Below are 19913 nucleotides of genomic sequence, written 5' to 3' on the forward strand. Positions count from 1 at the left end.
TCCGACGAGGGAGAAGCTGAGCTGACCTGCCACGACGACACCACTGGTGGAGCCCTGCTGGACCGTCTCACCACTTTTCCCAACGACAGAGGAGATCTCCCGCCGGAGAGTCTTCTTCCTTTGACTGGTGGGGATAACCAGTTTCACCGTCTTTTCGCTTTCCCGACGTATCTCGTGGCCGCCTTGCCTGTGCCAAGTACCCCGGCAACCGGGATACCACGTTTTACCACGATCGCAAATTAAAGGGTAATACCTTTAACCGGAAAACTCTGCGGCTGGTTTCCTCCCTGGCAGTGCAACGACCTTCATCTTTCCTCCAAGTCGAGATCTTCTCTTCCCCTGGACGACAACGAGACTTGCACCCACTGCCAGGAACAACTGCCACCGCTGGAGGATCCTTCCCACTTAAGGTACCGTGTCCCGCCTGGCTTCCCTTGCCACCGACTGTACGGGGTAGATTTAGTCCCCGGCTTTCGAACCTGAGTTAGCCTGGGACACCCTGGCTAAACTTTTCTGAGCCTCTTTAACCTCTTTTTCAAACTCTCTGCAAGACTTTCAAAGCCTAGTGTAACTGTGTGATCTTGGGCGCATTTGTGCTCTGCTCTCTCTAAGAGTGGGCCCGGCCGATGGACTTTGGCTCACAAGTGACTTTTGCTCTTCTGCCTTGCTAATAGTGTTCCTAAATCTTAGAGTGGTGTACCTTTCCATATTCTGTCTTTTTGCCTCCCTTTTTCATATACTTATTGGAGTGCCATCTATAGTTAAGCGCTCACCTCTGTATGAAAATAAGTGGTGTTAACTAATACTTATCTGATAAGGAATAAGGGTTGTATATATTATAATAGTAACTGTGTTTAGAGTATTTTACAATAAGAGTGCTGGAGTGTTTCAAACGGTGTGTTTTTAAAGAAATAATTATATACTTTGATACCAAAGCTCTGGTCAGTGTTTGCTTGTATTATTGTGTCTGAGTGCCTATTGTGTATACTCTGCATACTGCCTAACTCTTCTTGAGGGAAGTCTGACTGCTCAGCCACAGCTACCAGGTAAATCTGGGTGGTACAGACTGCTACCAAGTGGGTTTACTGCTAACACCTGTAGTCCTAAATCTTTTGCAGTGTTCCCTAAGGGAAAAGCACAGGTTTCTGCCTAACATGGGAATATTTTGAACAAGCTCACTGGGTCGTATTGCCACCTGTGAAGCAATTTCATCGCATGTAACTTGTACTCGCATGAGATGGAGGTCTTGAAAGCTCGTCTACACAGTTGATGCCATAGGTCATCTCCCGTTTCTGTGCCGAAATCCCTCTACCATCGTGCTCGGAGCCCTCTAGTAGCCCCCCTCCATGGGTTCCAGCAGTGTGCTATAAAAGCGTGAGATAAGGCCTTTCATGCCCGCGTACCCATCCAAAAACTTCTCAACTGGGGTGAGGTCCCTTTGAATAAGCGCCTTTCAATTCTCCGACATGAATATCCCTTTTAACCTAAGATAAAACAGGAATGACAGCTTACCAATACCCAGTGCCTTGCCAAGCTTCTGAATGCCTATAAACTCCCCCTCTTGCACTAGCTGGCCCACCTTGTTGAGTCCCGCCTCAAGCCAGGACTGATACTGCCTGACTTCGGGTATTTCATCCCTAAACGGTGGTGCCCAAATGAAGCTCATGGGTGAGGGCCAGGTGGTGATTCCCTCTCCCCTTCCCCCATAGCCAGGACTTCCCAGACGACCCCCAGGATTGAATACTCTCTGATACGTCTCGGGAGACTGTTCTTCGGAACCCAGAGCCATTCCCCCACTGTTGCCGGGAGCGGGTGTTGATTTTCTAGGAATACCCATTGTTTATCTGGGTCTTCTCTCAGGTGCGGGACCAGTGCCCTAAGTTGCTCTATAGTATGTCCTCAAGTCCGGAAGGCCTACCCCCACCCCTTTCCTTTGGGAGAATGAGCGTCCCATACCCCAACATGGGTTTCTGGCCCTGCCACAGGAACCTAGTGATACGTCGCTTGGCCTCTTTCAAGAGTTCGTCCAGGGCCCGGATCGGGAACATTTGAAATAAGTATAGAACCCTTGGGGGAGATTTATTTTTATCTCACTGAGCCTCCCCATCCACGACGAATGCCCATTCCCCCACGCCTCCATTTCTGAAAATAATCTGTCAATCAGGGAGGGTAGTTGGCCTGGCCCAGGTCCTGCCCGGGTCGGACGATGTTAATACCAAGGTATTTAACCCCTTCCGACTGGATCTGCAACCCCAGGGGCTCAAATTCTTCTATACTTCTGGCAGAGTCAAAGGGAAAGACCACCTATTTTCCAATGTTCACCTTAAACCCCAAAAATGTCCTAAACTCCTCGATCACCTTCATGGCTGCAGGGATGAACTGGACGGGATGCCTCAGGTGCAGCATGACATCATCTGCATATAGCCCTAGTTTAAATATTTTGCCACCAATCCTGATGCCCTCTAATTGTGAGGGATCTCTTCAGATATTCTGGCAATATTTCCATCATTAGGGTGAACAGCAGGGGTGACAAGGGACACCCCTGCCTCGTCCCTTGTTGTAACCGCAATGTCCGGGACAAATGCCCATTAACTGTAACCCTCGTATAAGTCCTGGATGCCCTGCTGAATCCCTTTGCCAAAGCCGAATTTCTGGAGCACCCCATTCAAAAAGCTGCAGTCCGCCCAGTCAAAGGCCTGCTCTGCATCTATGGCCACCAGGACCAGGTTTCCCTCCTCTCCCATGGCTGCTCACATGAGGTGCAATTTCTTGCGTAGGGTGTCCGCCCCCTGTCTGCCTTGGATGAAACCCACCTGGTCGGAGTGGATGAGTCTCGGCATAAGGCCCTCCATTCTCGTGGCCAGTATTCTAGTAAAAATGTTGGCATCCACATGGAGTAAGAAGATGGGTCGATAGGACTTGCAGTCCTCAGGGTCTCTGTCTGCTTTAGGGATGACTGTAATCAACGCCCTCCCGAAAGATGGGGGGGGCCCTCCCAGTGGCCATAATATTGTAATATAAGCCAGCTAGGTGTCCGGACAGGGGTCCTGCAAAGGTCTTGTAAAACCCTGCCGTATATCCATCCTACCCCGGTGCTTTCACCAGTTTCAGTCCAGATTTCGCCTTTAACACCTCTTCCCGTGTAATGGGCTTATCTAGCTCAAGGGATTTCTCAGAGTGGACCCTCGGGGGAGGCACCCCCTCGAGGTACGTCCCGAGTGTGTCTATGTTAGTGGCCTCTTTTTTCCCATATAAGATCTCATAAAATGTGGCAAATTCCCTATGCACTGCACCTGCTCCCAAAGACCTCTGGTCCCCTTATCCCCAAATCCTAGTCAACCATCTCTCAGCTCTCTGGCCCCGAAGTTTCGCCACCAGTATAGCATCTGCCTTATCCCCCTTTTCGTAATATTTCGATTTCAGATATTGGAGGATGGACAGAACTCTACCAAGCTCAATTTCTTTCAGTTCCTGACGTTTACCTTGTGCCACTTTAAGGTACTCTTCCCTTTTCTTTTCCTCTTTACCCTCAACCCTTTCTAGGAGGCTAATTCTTTTCTTGGCTGCACCTTCCCTGATGAGGAGGCCCCTCCATGTTGCCTTTGCAGCATCCCATATCATCCCCATCTCGACTTCCCCTGTGTTGTTGAGTGCGAAGAATTCCCCAATGTCGTCTCTCATTTCCTCCACAAAGACTGTGTCCCGAAGTAGGAGGTTGTTGCATCACCATTGGGATTCCCAAGATTTCAACCCTAAAACGGTTACCTCCTCTCTACCAGGTCGTGGTCGGACTAACTGGTCAGGAAATACTCACAATTACCCACCCTATTAATGTGCTGCTGTTCCATGAAGAGGTAATCTATTCTTGTTCTGGAGCCGTGGACTGAGGAGTAGAAGGCAAAACCTCTCACCGTGGGGTGGGAGTTCCTCCACCCGTTGATGAGCCCCTGGTCCCACATGTAATCGACCAACCCACTAGTTGCGGCTCCCCCCTGCTCCCTGTAGGGATATGTCCACCACTATGGTCTATCTCCCTGCCCGCCCACATGTTGAAATCTCCCCCTATGATGAGGAGACCCTGTGTTCTGCCAAAGACCTCTCCCATGGCTTGCCTCAGAAACTGCATTTGGCCAACATTTGGGCAGTAGAGAGTTGCTATAGTAATTCTAGTGTCTTCCATATTCCCTGAAACCATCACGCACTTCCATCTGTTCGGATCCAGACCACTGGTTCTGAGAGTCCGAGCCTTGTGTTCAACAAAATCCCCACTCCGCCCTTTTTAAAGGGACCCAGAAGCCCTGCCCACCCGGGATGCGCCTTTCTTCCCCAAGTACTGTACGGGTTTCTTGCACCAGGAGTACGTCTAGGTCGGAGTTTTTCATTTCCTTTCCAAGCAAAGAACGTTTTGTGGGTGAGTTAAGACCCTTTACATTCAGCTAGCCTACCTTGAGGAGCTCCACCCGGTCTTTAATCTCACAGTGTGCCATAGAGAGCTGTGAAGTCCCTTCTTGACCACTCGGTGCTATGGAGAACCACGTCTCCCCCATGTATCCTAGGTCTGCCTGTCCATGTGTAGATCCCACCCCCCCTTCGTTCCCCAGAACATTTCGCTGTTTGAGAGGATCACCCAGGGGTGAGCCACTAAGGAAGAAAAACACTACTCATCCGTTGTTCCCATTATCACCACACCTCCCTCCGGCAGGGTTTCAGCACCTTCAAATACCCCTGTCCGAAATGCTGTGGCTCCTCGGTCTTCATCTGTTGTCCCCACTCTCTTTGTGAGGCGGGGTATTAAACTTTTTTAATTTCATGCCCGCCCTGCATCATCTTCTTTATGGCCGGCGGGCCACTGGGTCCCGTCTGCTGGTCCGGAGGCGCTGCCATCGCTCCTTCTTGATCCTCCGCCACCTCTTCGTTCGTGATGACCAGGAGTACCTGGATGGCTTCATTTCCATTTGTTACCCTTTAGTCTACTTCACCACGTTCGAGGGTCAAGGCAAAGGGGAAGGACAACCTGTATCTGATAGCCATTGTGTGAGCAGACGACAGTCTCTACGATGGGGTAACGTTAAGGTCGAGAGGTCCTGAAATACCTTGATCGTGTCCCCTTCATAGATGAAGCTCCCCATGCGCTTTGCCTTTTCGGAGACTTCCTTTTTTTCCCCTGAATCGATGGATGCGGACCACTATGGATCTTGGGCCCTTACCACCTCTGCCTCTGTGGGCCCTTTCCAGCTCTTCCTCCTTGGCCCCTTCCAGGGTGAACAGCTGATTTATCAGGCCCTGTACCTTTCGTCCAACTTCGGCTGCCGGTTCCCCTCTCTGTTCTCTCACACCAAGGATGCATAGGTTATTGCGCCTCTCTCTGTTCTCTAAATCGTCCAGCTTCAGCAACGTTTCCTTTCCCCTCATTTCGAGGTCGGCTAGGCGCACTTCGTATTTCATATCGAGGACGTCTATCTGTAGGTGTTTGTTCTCCATTCCCTCCATTTTGTCCTCGAGTTGGTCCACCCTGCCCTTGAGGTCACAAATTGAGGCTTTGTATGGCTGATCTAATTGCCTTGATCTCCTGAAATATGTCCTTTAGGTCTTCCCTGGTCACCGCGGGGGCTGGAGTATCTTCCCCCGATGCCATTTCATCTGAACGGGGGGAGGGAGGGTCAACCCCTGGATGGTTCCTGAGGGCCTCCGAAAACACTGCAGAGAGAGAACTCTGTGTGAGCTCTCCTTGTGGTAGGAACCTGGCTCTGTGTCTCCTCCAGGGCCGCTCCCTGGTTCCGCGTTGGGGTGTAACCACCCTTCTGCTGTGTCCGAAAGCAGTGGAAATGTATGTCGAGGCGTCTTCCTCCGACCCTGTGGGTCTGTCTCACAGCTGTGCCTGGGTCTTGTGGAAAATGTCTGTCCTTGTGTCTCCTCCACCGCCTGAACGTCCAGCGGGACACTGCTCTCCTTTATTTTGTGGGTAGGGACTATTGTGTATGGGAGGCCCAGTCCTTCGTCCTCCGTGTTCCGAAGATGTCGGGGTGTCCACACCCGGCCTTGTGCATCTGTCTCCTGACACCTCTGAGGTCTGGAGCGGGTATATGTGACCCTGTCTGGGCTTGCTCCTGCTGTTGGGTGTTTGATCTCAGTTTCCGTTCAGCCACGTGGAGGGTGCCTAGGTTCCCCCCTGGGTAGGGTCTTCTCCCCGCTTGTGCTTGGTCACTGTTGCTCGGGGGCCCTCTCTGGGGATGCCTCTCCCCCTCCTTCGCTTGGAGCGTCCATTCAATGTTTTACTCAAGGGGTATGTCTGGGGCTCCTAGTTGGGGCGCCGCGGTACCCCGGTTCTTTTGCAAGATCGTACCGCTTCCAGTTCAATTTTTGGAGGGCACCTGTGCCTCGTGTCCATCCCCATGAGTCCGGGTTGTTTGGGGTAGTGGGGCGTGGTGTCCCCGGACCACTCCTCTGTGTCCTGACACTCTTTCCCCGTGCCCCCAGGGCCTGACGCCTAGTCAGTTTGCCGTGGATTCGTGCTGGATATTTGGGTGTGGGCATCCCCCAGTGGGCTCCCGGGTCCACCTTCTCACTGGAGCTCTGTGTTTCTATTCCCAGAGTACTTGGCCAGCTGGTGCCGCCCAATGCTTTTCACTATTACGCCCTGTTGGAGGCTGGGTCCTCCGGTCTTTTGCCTGGTGCATTCTGCAAATGCGATGTGCACACTCCACTGCCCCAAACTCCTCCTTCACCTGGGTGAGTGTTTCACTCGGGGACCCTGCACAGTTCCTTGCCTCTCCCGCTGGCTCTCGTTCTCAGACAGAGGCTGTCTACCCTGTCCGTGCTCGATGCATTGCAGGGACTCTTAGATTATATGTGGCTCTCAGGTCGCGGTGCAGTTTAGAGCCAGTCCTGGGAGGCCTCCGCCATCTAGTGATTAATGTAAAGTCAGCGGCCCACAGTAGGGCCTTAGTTTCACCCTCCGGGCCCAGGTGACAGACTTAACAGTGTTCTCTTTCTCCCGCTTGAGTTACCGTCGGGCCCTGTCCCGGGTGGCAAGGGCTCCCAGCGTCTTCTCACCTGCTGGCCCCTCTGCTTCGTGGGCGGGTTGCTCCTCCGACATTTGACAGGAAGTTGATACCGTCCCTGGAAGCTCCGTTCTTCCTCTCTAGGTCCGGGTGGCTCTCTCAATGATCTTCCCCCTTAGTCTCAGGACCTCCCACTGGGCCCTGCCCCCAATGGCACAGGCCCCTGCAGCTCACTTTTACGGCAACCTACTTTCATGGTGGTCGGGTCGCTCCCTGAATGTAGCTCTCTGTGTCCCTGCCTCCCTTCATTCACCAGCTCGTCACCTTCTCTGGGCACTCACTGGGAGTGTGTTACGCTGTGGTTCTCGGGAGGTGATACTTCTATTTGTGGTCACCCACGTAGGTGAATACGCGGTCTCCCTGCGGGTGGCGTCTCCGGATGCTTCTCGGGTGTGGGCCAGGAGCCGGCTCCGGACCCCTTCTCCCACTGCGATGCTTCCACTGTGGGCATGTCCACTTGCTTCCCTCGGGTGTGCCACTCACGCCACTCAGTCCGGCCCCTGTTGACGGTTGCTCTATCAGCCGGAGGTCCCAGTGCCCAAACACCTTCACACGGCTCACCAGCCAGTTAGTGCTCGGGAGGCTGTCAGGGATCCAAGACGCTCTCTGGTTTCTGTATCGGCTTTATGCTGCGTCCAATAGCGCTCCCCACGGAGTGGGACGCCTGGGCTCTCACTGATGCAGGCTCAGTCTCTATTCAGCCCCTCCTGCCTCCATATCTCACCAGGCCTGTGGGGATCACTATTTCCAACACCTTAGGGGACGAGGGAGCCCCAAGGCGGCATTAGGCAACCCGCTCTCCACCGGGGGGAGAACGAAAGTCAGTTGGCCCAACAGCTCAGAACGGAGTGACGTCTTCACGTGTTCATGCTGGTACACGCCCCCTAGCGGTCTCCCGATGTTACTTTTTAAAAAGGACATACAGTTTTTCAGTGTTTCCACCCAATACTTCAGTGTAATGAATGCAATTCATAAAGTGCAAAACATTTCTGAAAATCTGTAGTGTTTCATAGAAATGAGGGCCCAAAGTGCAGATGAACTCTTACTTTTGAAAAGAGAAGTACATTTTCAGTGAAAACTACCAGAGCCTATATCACTCCTGCAAATGTTCTCACGCTTTCAAAGTGCTTCCATTTTCAATGATGCACCAAAAGAGTCAGTCCTCAGAGGGGAGCTCAGCTTTTGAGCTCATCATAGGAGGGACCCATGTTGTTCTAGTTTGCTAGCACAGAACCAATAGTCGGACCCTTGTGCCAAGACTTGGCCTAAACCAAAACTGCTTCTGGGTCACAAAGGAGTCAATGCACTAGGACCTCAAAGAAGTAAAAAAGAAGAAGACTGAGCTACCTTGTACAGGTAGTCAACCCTAGAGAGAAAATGTCCTATCAGCAACGACCACATTGTCTGGTACCAGAGACATCAGAAGAACAAATGGAGACAAATTATTTAGCACCAAAGGGAACTATCCTGCACTTTTCAATGAAACCCTGATATGGGTTATTACCACAGGAGTAGGAATCCCCTAACAAACAGCCACTAAAAGGGTTAGAAATGTGTGGGGCTCCCTTCTGATCTGTACCGATAAAAGACCTTCCTACCACATGGCTCCTACTTTTTATACTTCATCAGCACTTTTAAACAAAGGTCATGTTCCACTGCCTCCCTCACAAAGGCATCTCACATACATGGCAGCAAGTCCAGTGAGTGGACCGTAATCTGAACCAATCTGTCAAGAGCTGACTGGGTATCATGGTCTGGTCACGATCAAGCGGTAGTTGGTACTTTGATTCCCCAAAGAATGGACAATGGTTGTTCCTCACAACCCTAATTGGCGTCATGGGAGATCTGTAATGCTGTTAATAAGACCTATAGAATGCCACACGATTATGAAAGATAACGGATATATGAAATAGGGAATACTGGATACAAGGCGAGGAGTCAGCCGGTTGAAAAGGAGGCAAATAGGCAGATGAACAGTACAGGAACAAAGAGAAAAACCTTCATTGAACTTCAGTAATGAAGCAATGAAGAGAAGAACAAGTTCCTTACCAACTGGTAACGTTCTTTCGATTGGATGTTCCTCCAACGTATTGTATTCCTCATCTTAGATGTATTCCATCCAGCTCTGCTGCTCTTCGGAAATTTGTTCGGCAGAGGGCGTTGTGCGTCGATGTCGTTGAGTCGATGGTCCCTCGAAGGCCTCCGTCGAGGGTGACATCATCGGGTGTATAAGTAGCACGCGCGGCGCCCGTTGGCCTCAGTTCTGTTTTTCCCCTTTTTTATCTTTGATCTTATACTGTGTAGATTGTGCCGGCAGACAGGTATGAGCCTTGCGAGATTTGAGATGGCAATAACCCGGAAAATCTACAGAGGGGTAGGCTGGGAGGGCGATGAGGAATACGTTGGAGGAACATCCAATCGAAAGAACGTTACCAGTTGGTAAGTAACTTGTTCTTCGAGTGGATTGTGTCCTCCAACGTATTCCTCATCTTAGATAGACTCCCAAAGCAGTATGGACAATTCCTCTGGAGGAGGGGGTAGATTTTTCGATACTCTTAGATGGCTGAGTATAGTACTGCTTTTCCAAAAGTTAGCTCCCTAGACTGGGAAGCATCCAGGTTATCGAATTTTGAGAAGGTGTGTAGCGAAGACCAAGTTGCTGCTTCGCAAATGGATCTTATTGGAACACCTCTTTGAAGGGCCGTGGAGGAGGCGATGTCTCTGGTGGAATGAGCCCTTAACCCTTCCGCAGGGTCTTTTTGAGCTAGTCTGTAGCATTCTGAAATGCAAAGTACGATCTAGCGTGGAAATTGTCGGTTTTGTCACCGATTGACCCTGTTTCCTTCCTGTGTAACCTATAAACAGCTGATTGTCCACTCTAAGTCTGGAAAGTCTAGAGATGTAAAAGCTTAAAGCTCTTTTTGGATCCAACCTGTGTAATCTTTCCTCCTCCTTCGAAGGATGGGGTGGGGGATAGAATGCGGGTAAGACAATTTTCTGACTTAAATGAAAATCAGATATTACTTTCGGTAAAAATTAGGGTTTTACCCTCAACACAACTCTGTCCTTATGGAACAAAGTATAGGGTGGCCCAGAAGACAGTGCCTGCAATTCACTCACTCTTCTTACTGATGTTAGAGCAACCAAGAAGGCTGTTTTCCACGTTAGTAATCTTAATGGACACGTGTGCATAGGGTCAAAAGGAGCACACATTAAGAATTTTAGGCCTAAATTTAGATCCCAGATCGGTACTTGAAATGGGTGAGGTGGAAACACATTAGTGAGTCCTTTTAAGAATTGTATTATCAAAGGAATTTTGAAGTAGGAGCATTCTTCCGATGAGCACTTGAAAATGGAAAGCGCCGCAAGGTAACCTTATATCGTTCTGATATTCAGACCTCTATGTGCTAGGGTCAGAAGGAAAGATAATACTTCCGTAATAGAACATAGAAAAGGATCGACATTATTTTCTCTGCACCAGTTGCAAAACTTTTTCCAACGGCAACGGTATAGAGACTTTGTTGCTGGCCTTCTTGCCGAAAGCAACACCTCCATAACGTCATCTGGAAGGTCCCAATCCCTGTATCTCAGCCTTTCAGATATCAAGCATGAAGGTTGAGCGTTTTGACCTCTGGATGGAGAACCTGACCCTCTATTTGAGAGAGCAGGTTCTCTCTCTGAGGAAGACGTACTGGAGGACAGATGGACATGTCTAGAAGGTCTGGGTACCACGTACTCCTGCCCCAATCCGGGGCAATTAGGATCATGTGGCTCCGAAACCTTCTCAGCCTCCCGATGACCTGAGGAATGATGGGAATCGGAGGGAACGCGTACAATAGTGGGAAATTCCACTCCACCACAAACGCGTCCCCCAGGGCTCCTCTCGGGGGAAATTCCCTTGAGCAATACCTTTCGCATTTTCGGTTGATTTCGGTTGCAAACAGGTCTACTTGAGGGGTTCCCCAAAGGGCGAAGATCTCTTGAATGACTTCCTGAGCCAGTTCCCATTCGTGGGATACCGTTCTCTGCCTGCTTAGATCATCTGCCGTTATATTCTCTTCCCCGGCTAGATGAATTGCCGTTAAAGAGATTCCTTCCTGAATTGCCCAATACCAGAGCTGCATTGCCTCTCAGCACAGAGGTAGTGACCCCACACCTCCTCTTTTGTTTAGGTAATGCATGGCCACCGTATTGTCCATCATTATCAGGACATTCTTTCCCCTGACAGATGGCAGGAAGGCCTTCAGCGCTAGTCTGATCGCCCTCAGCTCTAAAAGGTTGATATGTAGTTTGGACTCCGATGGAGACCAACGACCGTTGATTGTCAAATCGTTGGCATGAGCTGCCCACCCCATGAGCGAGGCGTCTGTCACTACTGTGATCTCCGGCCATGGTTGCCAAAAAGGTTCTCCTTTTAGGATGTTCTCTGTACAGGTCCACCATAAAAGGTCTTGTCGGACCCTGTTCGGATTCTGAAGAGGATCCGTCATTTGACCTGAAAATTGAGACCACTGAGTCTTTAGAGCCCATTGGAGGGATCTCATCCTCAACCATGCCTCTGGCACCAGGAAGATGCAGGATGCCATGAGGCCAAGCAACCTTAAAAAGTCATAAGCCTGGAGATTTTGGCCATTTTGAAATTTGTAAACCATCTGAAGAATGTCTTGAGCCCTCTACTTGGGAGGCAAGCTCTTTCCCAAGGACGTGTCTAATACAGCTCCTATGTACTGAAGCTGTTGGGAAGGTGTCCTCTGTGACTTCTTGAAATTGAGGGAGAAGCCCAGTTTGGGGAGGAAGTGGCAGGTGATTTTCAGATGATCCAGTGCTTGCTCGGCAGAACGCGTTCTGATCAACCAATCGTCCAGGTAGGGGTAGACTTGAATCCCCCCACTCCTGAGGTGTGCTGCCACCACTACCATTAACTTGGTGAAAACTCTTAGGGCGGAGGTCAACCCGAATGGCAGGACTCGAAACTGATAATTTGAGTCGCCAACTACGAACCTCAGGTATTTTCTGTGTTTGAGATGAATCGGCACATGAAAATAAGCATCCTGGACGTCCTATGCCACCAACCAGTCCTGAAGTTGAAGGGCCTGAAGGATCTGAGAAAGGGTAACCATCTTGAACTTATCCTTTCTGAGGAACTTGTTCAAGTTTCTTAAGTCCAAGATGGGTCTCAATCCTTCGTCCTTTTTGGGGGATCAAAAAATACAGGGAGTACCATCCCTTGTTCCTCTCCGCTGCAGGTACTAGTTATATAGCACCTTTCTCCAGCAGGGTTAAAACCTCCTGCTGTAGGAGCGGGTTTGAAAACTTCAACGGGTGTCTCCCTGGTGGATTGCTTTGAGGTTGCGTTAGAAAAGGAAGGCAGTAACCTTGGGCTATTATTTCTAGAGCCCAAACATCTGAAGTAATGGCTCACCATTCTTGCGGATGCTTTGACAGCCTGCCCCCTACAGGTGTTTTGTGATGCAAGTCCTCAAAGCGGTTTTGTGGCGGATGTTGCAGCCGCTGATGGCAGTGAGACTGCAGCTGGAGCTGGTTTAGCACATTTTCCTCGTCCACCACGAGTGGCCTTTTTCTGGCCCCTTAGACTGGCCATTCCTCTCGCCTTTCCATATGAGGTGGTATAGTAACGATAGGATCGTCCCCTCCATGACTGTCCTTGCGCACGAAAAGGCTGAGGTTGCCTAATAGCAGCTCCTAAGGATTTGGCAGCTGCTTTTGAGGTCTACAACCTCTCAAGGCTCTCGTCAGCCTTGTTGCCAAAAAGGTGAGACCCGTCAAAAGGCATGTTCAGAAGGTGGTTCTGTACGTCCGGTGCGAAACCCGACTTCCGTAACCACGCAAATCTGCGCATTACCGTGCTAGTGCCCATGGACCTGCTTACACTATCCGCAGTGTCCAATCCAGATTGAAGGGATTCCTGCATGGCTTCCTTTCCATCTCCAACGATGGCTAGGAACCCTTCCCTTTCTTCCCCTTCCGGTATGTGCTCCGCCGCCATTGCAATGCACTCCCAAAGAGTGTATGAAAATTTTGCCAAGGCACATGTGGAGTTGGCAGATTTTAATGCCATGCTCCCGGCTGAAAATACCTTCCGTGCCCAACCATCCACACGCTTATCGTCCCTGTCTGGAGGGATAGACGGGTATGCAAGTTTGTTAGAAGCTGTGGCTGCCTGTATGACCAGACTCTCGGAAGCTGGGTGTTTGGACAGATAGCCGGGGTCGCTACTGGCTGGGTGGTATTTTGAGGTGAGGGATTTATTTACCAGAGGAATAGAATCCAGAGTTTCCCAATTCTTGGCCACCCTATTTTTCAGGGCTACATGGAAGGGTAGTACTGGGTCTTCGGTGGGACCATGGTCCAATATATCTGTTAAATCATCCTGGATGAATTGGGCTGATGGTCTAGCCCATCCTAAGTAATCTAATACCTTTGTCATTCATTGATGGTATGATGGACTGGCATGCTCTCCTGGTTCTGGCCTGCCAAAGTTGTTTTCAGGAGTCAGGAGATGTGTCAATGCCACTTGCATTGCGGAATGATTCCACCAAGTCCCTCATTCTGCTTTCTTCTGAAATGAAGCATTCTGGGACATTTGGGGTGCCATATTCCAGCCCAAAAGGTACATTCTCCTCATCAGATCTCTCCTGTTCCTCAAAAATTGAGGTGAGGGATTTGAAAAACTCCTTTCTGGGGAGAGGCTTGAAAACCTTCTCTGGAAGAGGAGGAGGAAGAGGTCTAGAACCTGGCTCTGAGGACAATACCGGTTTTGTAACCTTATCCTTCTCTTTTTCTGGCTTCCCTGGCTTGGCTGGAGCCTTTGGCGCTGAGGGTTTCGGCGTCGACGTCGATAAGGATCTGCTTCGAGGGCGTCGAGGCGACCTTCGAAGATTTTCCCTTCGAGGTATGATGGGTCTCGGACGGCATCGATGACCTCGAGCGGTCGACTCGACTCGAGCGTTTTTCACTCGGCGTCCTGGAAGGTTCCCTATCCTTCCTTTTTCAATCACCCGGGCTCGAGGGCGTGCGAGTGTCGGAGCGATGACGCTCCCGGCCAGCTTCTGAAGAAGGCATGGACCTAGGCTTCGCTTTTTCAAACACCTCCATCATTTTGACAGTGAATGCTTCCCACTCTTCGGTAGACTAATGTTTCGTGGGGCATTTCATCTTTTTTGGTGACTCGTCTGACGACGAGGTGGAGGCAGACCTCTGGCGTCGTTTCTTCGATCTTTTTGACGAAGACGACGAGCGATGGGAATCGCTACGCGACCTCGATCGATGCCTTTCGCGTCAAGGAGAATTCTCCTCACAGGATCTCGACTCGACGCTAGAGGGTTTTCGATCGGTTTTTCGACCTACCTGTAGCTTTCCTCTCCTCTCTCGCAAGACCTTCCCAGTCATCGCCTGACACTTCGTACAGGCTTCCATGTCGTGGCCTTCACCGAGGCACCACAAACACTCTCGATGCGGGTCCGTGATCGACATTTTTGACCTGCACGATTTGCACTTTTTGAATCCCGATTTCGGGGTCGTGGTCGGCATTGATGACGAGGACATATTTTGTTTCTTCTATATTCTCACAGAACTCGAGGCGCGCCGAATGTCCGAAGCAACGTATACTGCGGAAAAACGGAACTGAGGCCAACGGGCGCCGCGCGTGCTACTTAACACCCGATGACGTCACCCTCGACGGAGGCCTTCGAGGGACCATCGACATCGATGCACGGCGCCCTCTGCCGAAAGAATTTCCAAAGAGCAGCAAAGCTAATACATCTAAGATGAGGAATACGTTGGAGGACACAATCCACTCGAATGAGGCATCTCCTTGAAGTTCCTGTAGAATAGCACATCACTTTTGGTGTACCTAATACAAAACAAGTCTTTGCATGATTGTTTTACTTTGAGACACTGGGTTCACACTGCATCCATCATCTTGCTTTTTTGGCAGAGATCCCTTACAGATCCAGTCTAACGCTATCTCCCTGCTGCATCAGTTATAGCAATGTTCACTAGCGACCTGACGGCTTCCCACCAGCACCAGCAATATCCTCCAGGACTATCGGAGTACCTGGCAAGTAGTACTCTTCTCCACGCCTTCCCTTGAATTCCTGATACTGAGCCTGAATTACAAGTAACAGAACAATAGCATTCGAGGTTTAGTAAGTTGAATAGATTTACACAAACAAAGCCATTTTCAGTGTCACGCTTTCAAAGCCCAAATACTATAGCAACGCAACTGAAAAAGAAAGGCACAGATAAGGAAAATCCCTTGCAATATGCACTGGTCCTTTATAGTAGATAGGAGGACAAAGCTGAATGGACAGGAAGCAGCATGTGAGGGACGGTCCGCTCATCCTTGCATCACACTTTTTAAGAGTGCTATTGCAGTTTCCATTCCGACTACCAGGTGGGTTACTGCAGTTGGAAATAGAAGGGAATCATACAAAAAAGTTAAGACTTGCAGACAGGTCAGTTGCTCCTGCCATTCAAAGGAAAGAAAAGCCTGTAACTTTGCAGAAGAAGGTTCAAAAGAAATAACCACAGGGGTCAAAATTAGGATTTGCTGACCAGAAGAAAGAAGTAGCTCCTGGGTATCAGGCATCATCCAATAGGCAGGAGCTACCTCTGAGGAACCAGGAGCGAATGCGTAGCAAATCAATCTTGTGCGCAAGATGCACAGTACCTTTTTATCTATCATATATTATGGAATATGCTTCAAGTGTCCCTTAGATGAGTCATTTATTCTTTTTTATACATATTCCCCAACCCTCACAGTTAATATCACATAGTTATGTTTGAATAGCACACCTTACCCGTGGAGTCAAAAGTAGCTCCTGGTAGCTGCTGGCTTCAAGCTAACCAGGCTCCACAGGTCTATAACCAGGAGCTCAATAGCTCCCAGCTGCTATCAATTTCGAACCCTGCGCTATAAAACAATAACTGCGTAAATGATACGTCTGCAGATCTAAAAGGACACATATTATAATAAACACAGATACAAACATAAGGGATAATTTGCTCTGGCAAAAAGGGTGTTATTCGCAAATAACATTAACAGGAGCTGCATCGAAACATACAGAACTGTTCAAAAGGACATGGGAAAATAATTTACCTTTGCAAGACGTGGAATCGTGGTAGGCGACTGGAAATGTCCAAGCTGCCCACAGCAGTTGCTGCCCCAGGAAAACACCTGGAAGCGTAAGAGAAAATAAATGTTAATGTTTATCTATGAGAACAGAAGTCAATATAAGTAAGCAATTACTGGGAGGATAGTCACTGATCTACCAGAATCTCTCTACACACCTGGCTTTTATTCATCAATGCAGACAAAGTGCACAGCCAGTCCATCAGAAGTCTAAATAGTAAAGGCCTATAATGTAAAAGTTAAGTTACCCACAGTACTTACTATTGTACTCCCAAGTACACATTCCCATTTCTGCCATAATTATAGAAAGGCCCTATGGATCAATGAAGACGTTTCTAACCCTTCACTTTCCTTCTATGTCCATCCCAGGATAGGGATCATCCCCTTTGGCCTCCAGGTACACCTCCATTATGAAACCTTACTCCAATCACTCCTGTACATTTTATAGGCTCTTTGAAATTGGATTTGAAATCTAATGCGCTCATTTTTGTAACACAATAATTTAAATCCTTCATAGTCCTGGCAATTCAACTGAGGGCACGACTGAGCCTTTTGTACAGAAAATCTATCAGTTCAATTTGTGACACCAATCCCTATGCTAATCTCTGCCCCGCGATCTTCTCTCACCAGTCTGTTTCCATCTGCCCAGATTCTGCTTTACAGACAGCCAAGTTAGCAGGGTTGGTGGAAAGGAGTCTGTTGTGGACTAGGAGTACAGTAGATACCAAACTGAGTAACTTGTCATACTCTGTGACCCATCTCCTTTAGTTCATACGTATGGGAGAATTTATGGCATGAATACATTTTGGGGATTTAAACCTGAACTACACTTAGAAAAAACACTTTATGAAGAACCATTTGCACAAATTGCTAATTGCCACTTTACAGTTAAAGTCTAACCGTACATGCCCTTGAAAAGCCACTGAAGTTGCTTTGGCCCTCATCACGGTTAGGATTAAAGTCCTAAACTGTGACTCACAACGTCCCCTGTCACTTTTGCCTTTCCCGTCACAGTTCTCTGACATCCTTTTCACACTGAGTCCCAATGGATGGCTTTACTGAGGACTGGACTCTTGGGTTGTGCCTGTGAGAGGCCCTAAAACCCTGAGGTCAGTTTGGCCCAACAGTACCTTGTAGTCCTTTCCCCAGAGTCGCCCTGCTTGGCTCCTTGTGTTAAGTTACTGGCTCGAGGCAACTCCTTTGGTTTTTTAGGAGGCTGTATGCTTCTGCATCATTTTTGTGATCAGGGAACAAAGGATTTTCCCCTGCAGGATGCTCCATTAAATGACAGCCTGGGTTTAGAAGTAAATTGAGGCATCATAACGAGGCTGTATTTACTGGTGGTAAAGAGATTTTTCTGAAGCCTTATTTCTAAGGCTCATATGCACCATTTCTACTTGATTTAAAAGGTGATTCCTCCGAGTTACCCTGACTCTCCAAGGGGCATATGGCCTAAGCGATCAAGGAAATACTTCAGAAAAAGAGCTGGTTTAAAAAGGTACAGTAAAGACATTTCATGAATACAGAAGAAGGGAATGCCTACACAATATAATGAAGTTGTGCAAAAAAAGAACTACAAAATATTGACAGGTAAGTACATTCAAATAACTGCCCAGAATAATGATCCCACTGGATCAGGACTATTCACACTAGTCCACAAAGTCAAACTGGACTTCTAGTGAGGCCAACAGGACACTGGGGGGGGGAATAGCCTCATGTCGAACTGTTAATCTATGGATGCTTAGTAATCAATGGGCCAATGTTAACCAATGGAGGTAGGCACACAGTCTACACATTGGGCACCACAACCGTGAAGGACCCAAAGAACTAACTTCCAGAGGGATGAGAGGACCTAAAAGAAGAAATGTCACACAATTCCAATAACCAATCCCTTAACGAGCGATTGCAGAGGTTAATAGTGAGATCACTAGAAGGGACTGCAGTGGGTCTGATCTGGATGAGCAATATCCGTACGGGAGCCCTACAGCCACAAAAAAACAAAACTAAAGTCCAAAGCTGAGAAGGGGACCCCTAGCAGGAAAACCCAGAATAAGTCAACTTGGAACAGCACAGTTTCAAAGCCGGCAGAGTAATCCCCATAAGCAGCAGCAGAAGAGATCACAGTAGTAAGATGGATGTCAAGGTCAGCGCAGGAGCCTGGAAGCACCAGGAGAACAGAACCACTGCATAAAGCAGGATGTGGGGAAGTCTAAGGAGAATAACTGTTAAAGAAAAAAAGTTGGAGCCTAACCGTTGAGGGGCCTGCAGGGTGGAGTCCTTTGAACAGCAGTAGGGAAAGCCGTGGGTTGTCAGTCAGATGTGCATGGTCAGCAAATGAAGACCCTGACTTCAGAGGAACTGGACAACAAGCAAAGTTACAGGGAGGGACCCCCTGAAGGCATGAAGGTCAATTAACAGATTTTGCCACATCTGATTTCAGTGAGAGCAATGGGGACGTTAAGTCAAATGTCAAAGGTCACAGTTTGTTAAAGTGCAGCCGGACATGCCACTGGAGGTCTCCGTGCTGGGAGAACGATATCAGGGTCAAGGGTACACAAGTTCTAGCCCGGATATCAACCACGCTGAGAAGCCAGAAATATGTGATGCTCAATATTCAAGCAGCACGGGCAAGCCCTTGAAGATGGAAATACTTGAAAATACCTTCAGGCCAATGGATCTAGCAGTACCCACCGCACCAACGGTGTTAGGGAAGTTTTTCCACAGTTCTGTGGTGAGGGGTGTAAAGGGACCTATGCTTAGTTAATTAACAGTAACAAGTTGGACCAAACTCTCTAAATCGGTAATGTAGATGAGAAGTCAGGCTTCATGCTTAGGAATGGATGGCCAGGTACCAAAGTACAATTAGTTCCATACACAAACACAATAAAATACACTACACAGTTAAGTTAACTATGATATGTACATCCTTTACTTAGTTTTGTTTTAGAATCACATTACACTGTCAACTACGTTGTTAAAAATACACCATAAATATGCAGAAATAAAGTATATAACAAAAGTATATAACAAAATAACTAGTAATGGATAAACCGGGGATTCCCCCTAATTTCCTAAAACACAATGGGCTCAAATAAAAGTTTGATGGTATTGTAAATTGTCTCATTATTACCACTACCAGATGTTTTACTACTCCACCAGATTACATTTACAATACCGCCAAACTTCCCTGACCTATTAGCCATCTCCGAAACATGGCTTACCGCTGCATCTGGCCCAGCCCTATCACTAGCCTTACCGCCAAATTACAGCATCTACCGCAAAGACTGAGTGGACTCAAGAGGTGGGGGGTGGCCCTGATCGCTAGAGAGTCTCTTCCCATTAGAGAATTATGTAACTTTACGATCTCTTCAGGAGTACTGTTGTCCATTAAATTAAATCTCACTCACACACCTCCACGAGAACACTACACCTCATCTACCGTGCCCCCAGAACCACTTTTCTCCTTTAAAGAGGACATCCTTCAGCTCCTCTCGTCCAATTCGAAACCAACTTCCAAGACAATCCTCCTTGGCGACCTTTACCTGGGTGTTGGGGAGAATTCTCTGTACCAACCTAGTGAGTCCCCGGGCAGCTTTGCTGGATTTTTGGGGTTTCTTTTTTTCTCCTGCTAAGAGTTAGACTCTTTCTCCCACTCTTAGGCATGATTTGAGAATGTCCTTTGACTTTGTAATGTGTTT

At 48.6% G+C, this 19913-nt stretch overlaps 1 protein-coding gene across 8 annotated transcripts in view; it reads right to left on the reverse strand.

The window, feature by feature from the left end:
• The window catches only part of ALS2 (alsin Rho guanine nucleotide exchange factor ALS2), a 1241906-nt gene that overhangs the window by 855284 nt on the left and 366709 nt on the right, over nt 1-19913 (reverse strand). For all 8 annotated transcript variants that reach the window (XM_069615500.1, XM_069615498.1, XM_069615499.1 and 5 more), the window contains one exon: nt 16183-16260. In XM_069615500.1, coding sequence (XP_069471601.1) covers nt 16183-16260 — 78 coding nt within the window. The remainder of the gene's footprint in view (nt 1-16182; nt 16261-19913) is intronic.

The sequence above is a fragment of the Ambystoma mexicanum genome, chromosome 9 (genome assembly GCF_040938575.1).
Source record: "Ambystoma mexicanum isolate Mex_15411 chromosome 9, UKY_AmexF1_1, whole genome shotgun sequence".
NCBI lineage: Eukaryota > Metazoa > Chordata > Amphibia > Caudata > Ambystomatidae > Ambystoma > Ambystoma mexicanum.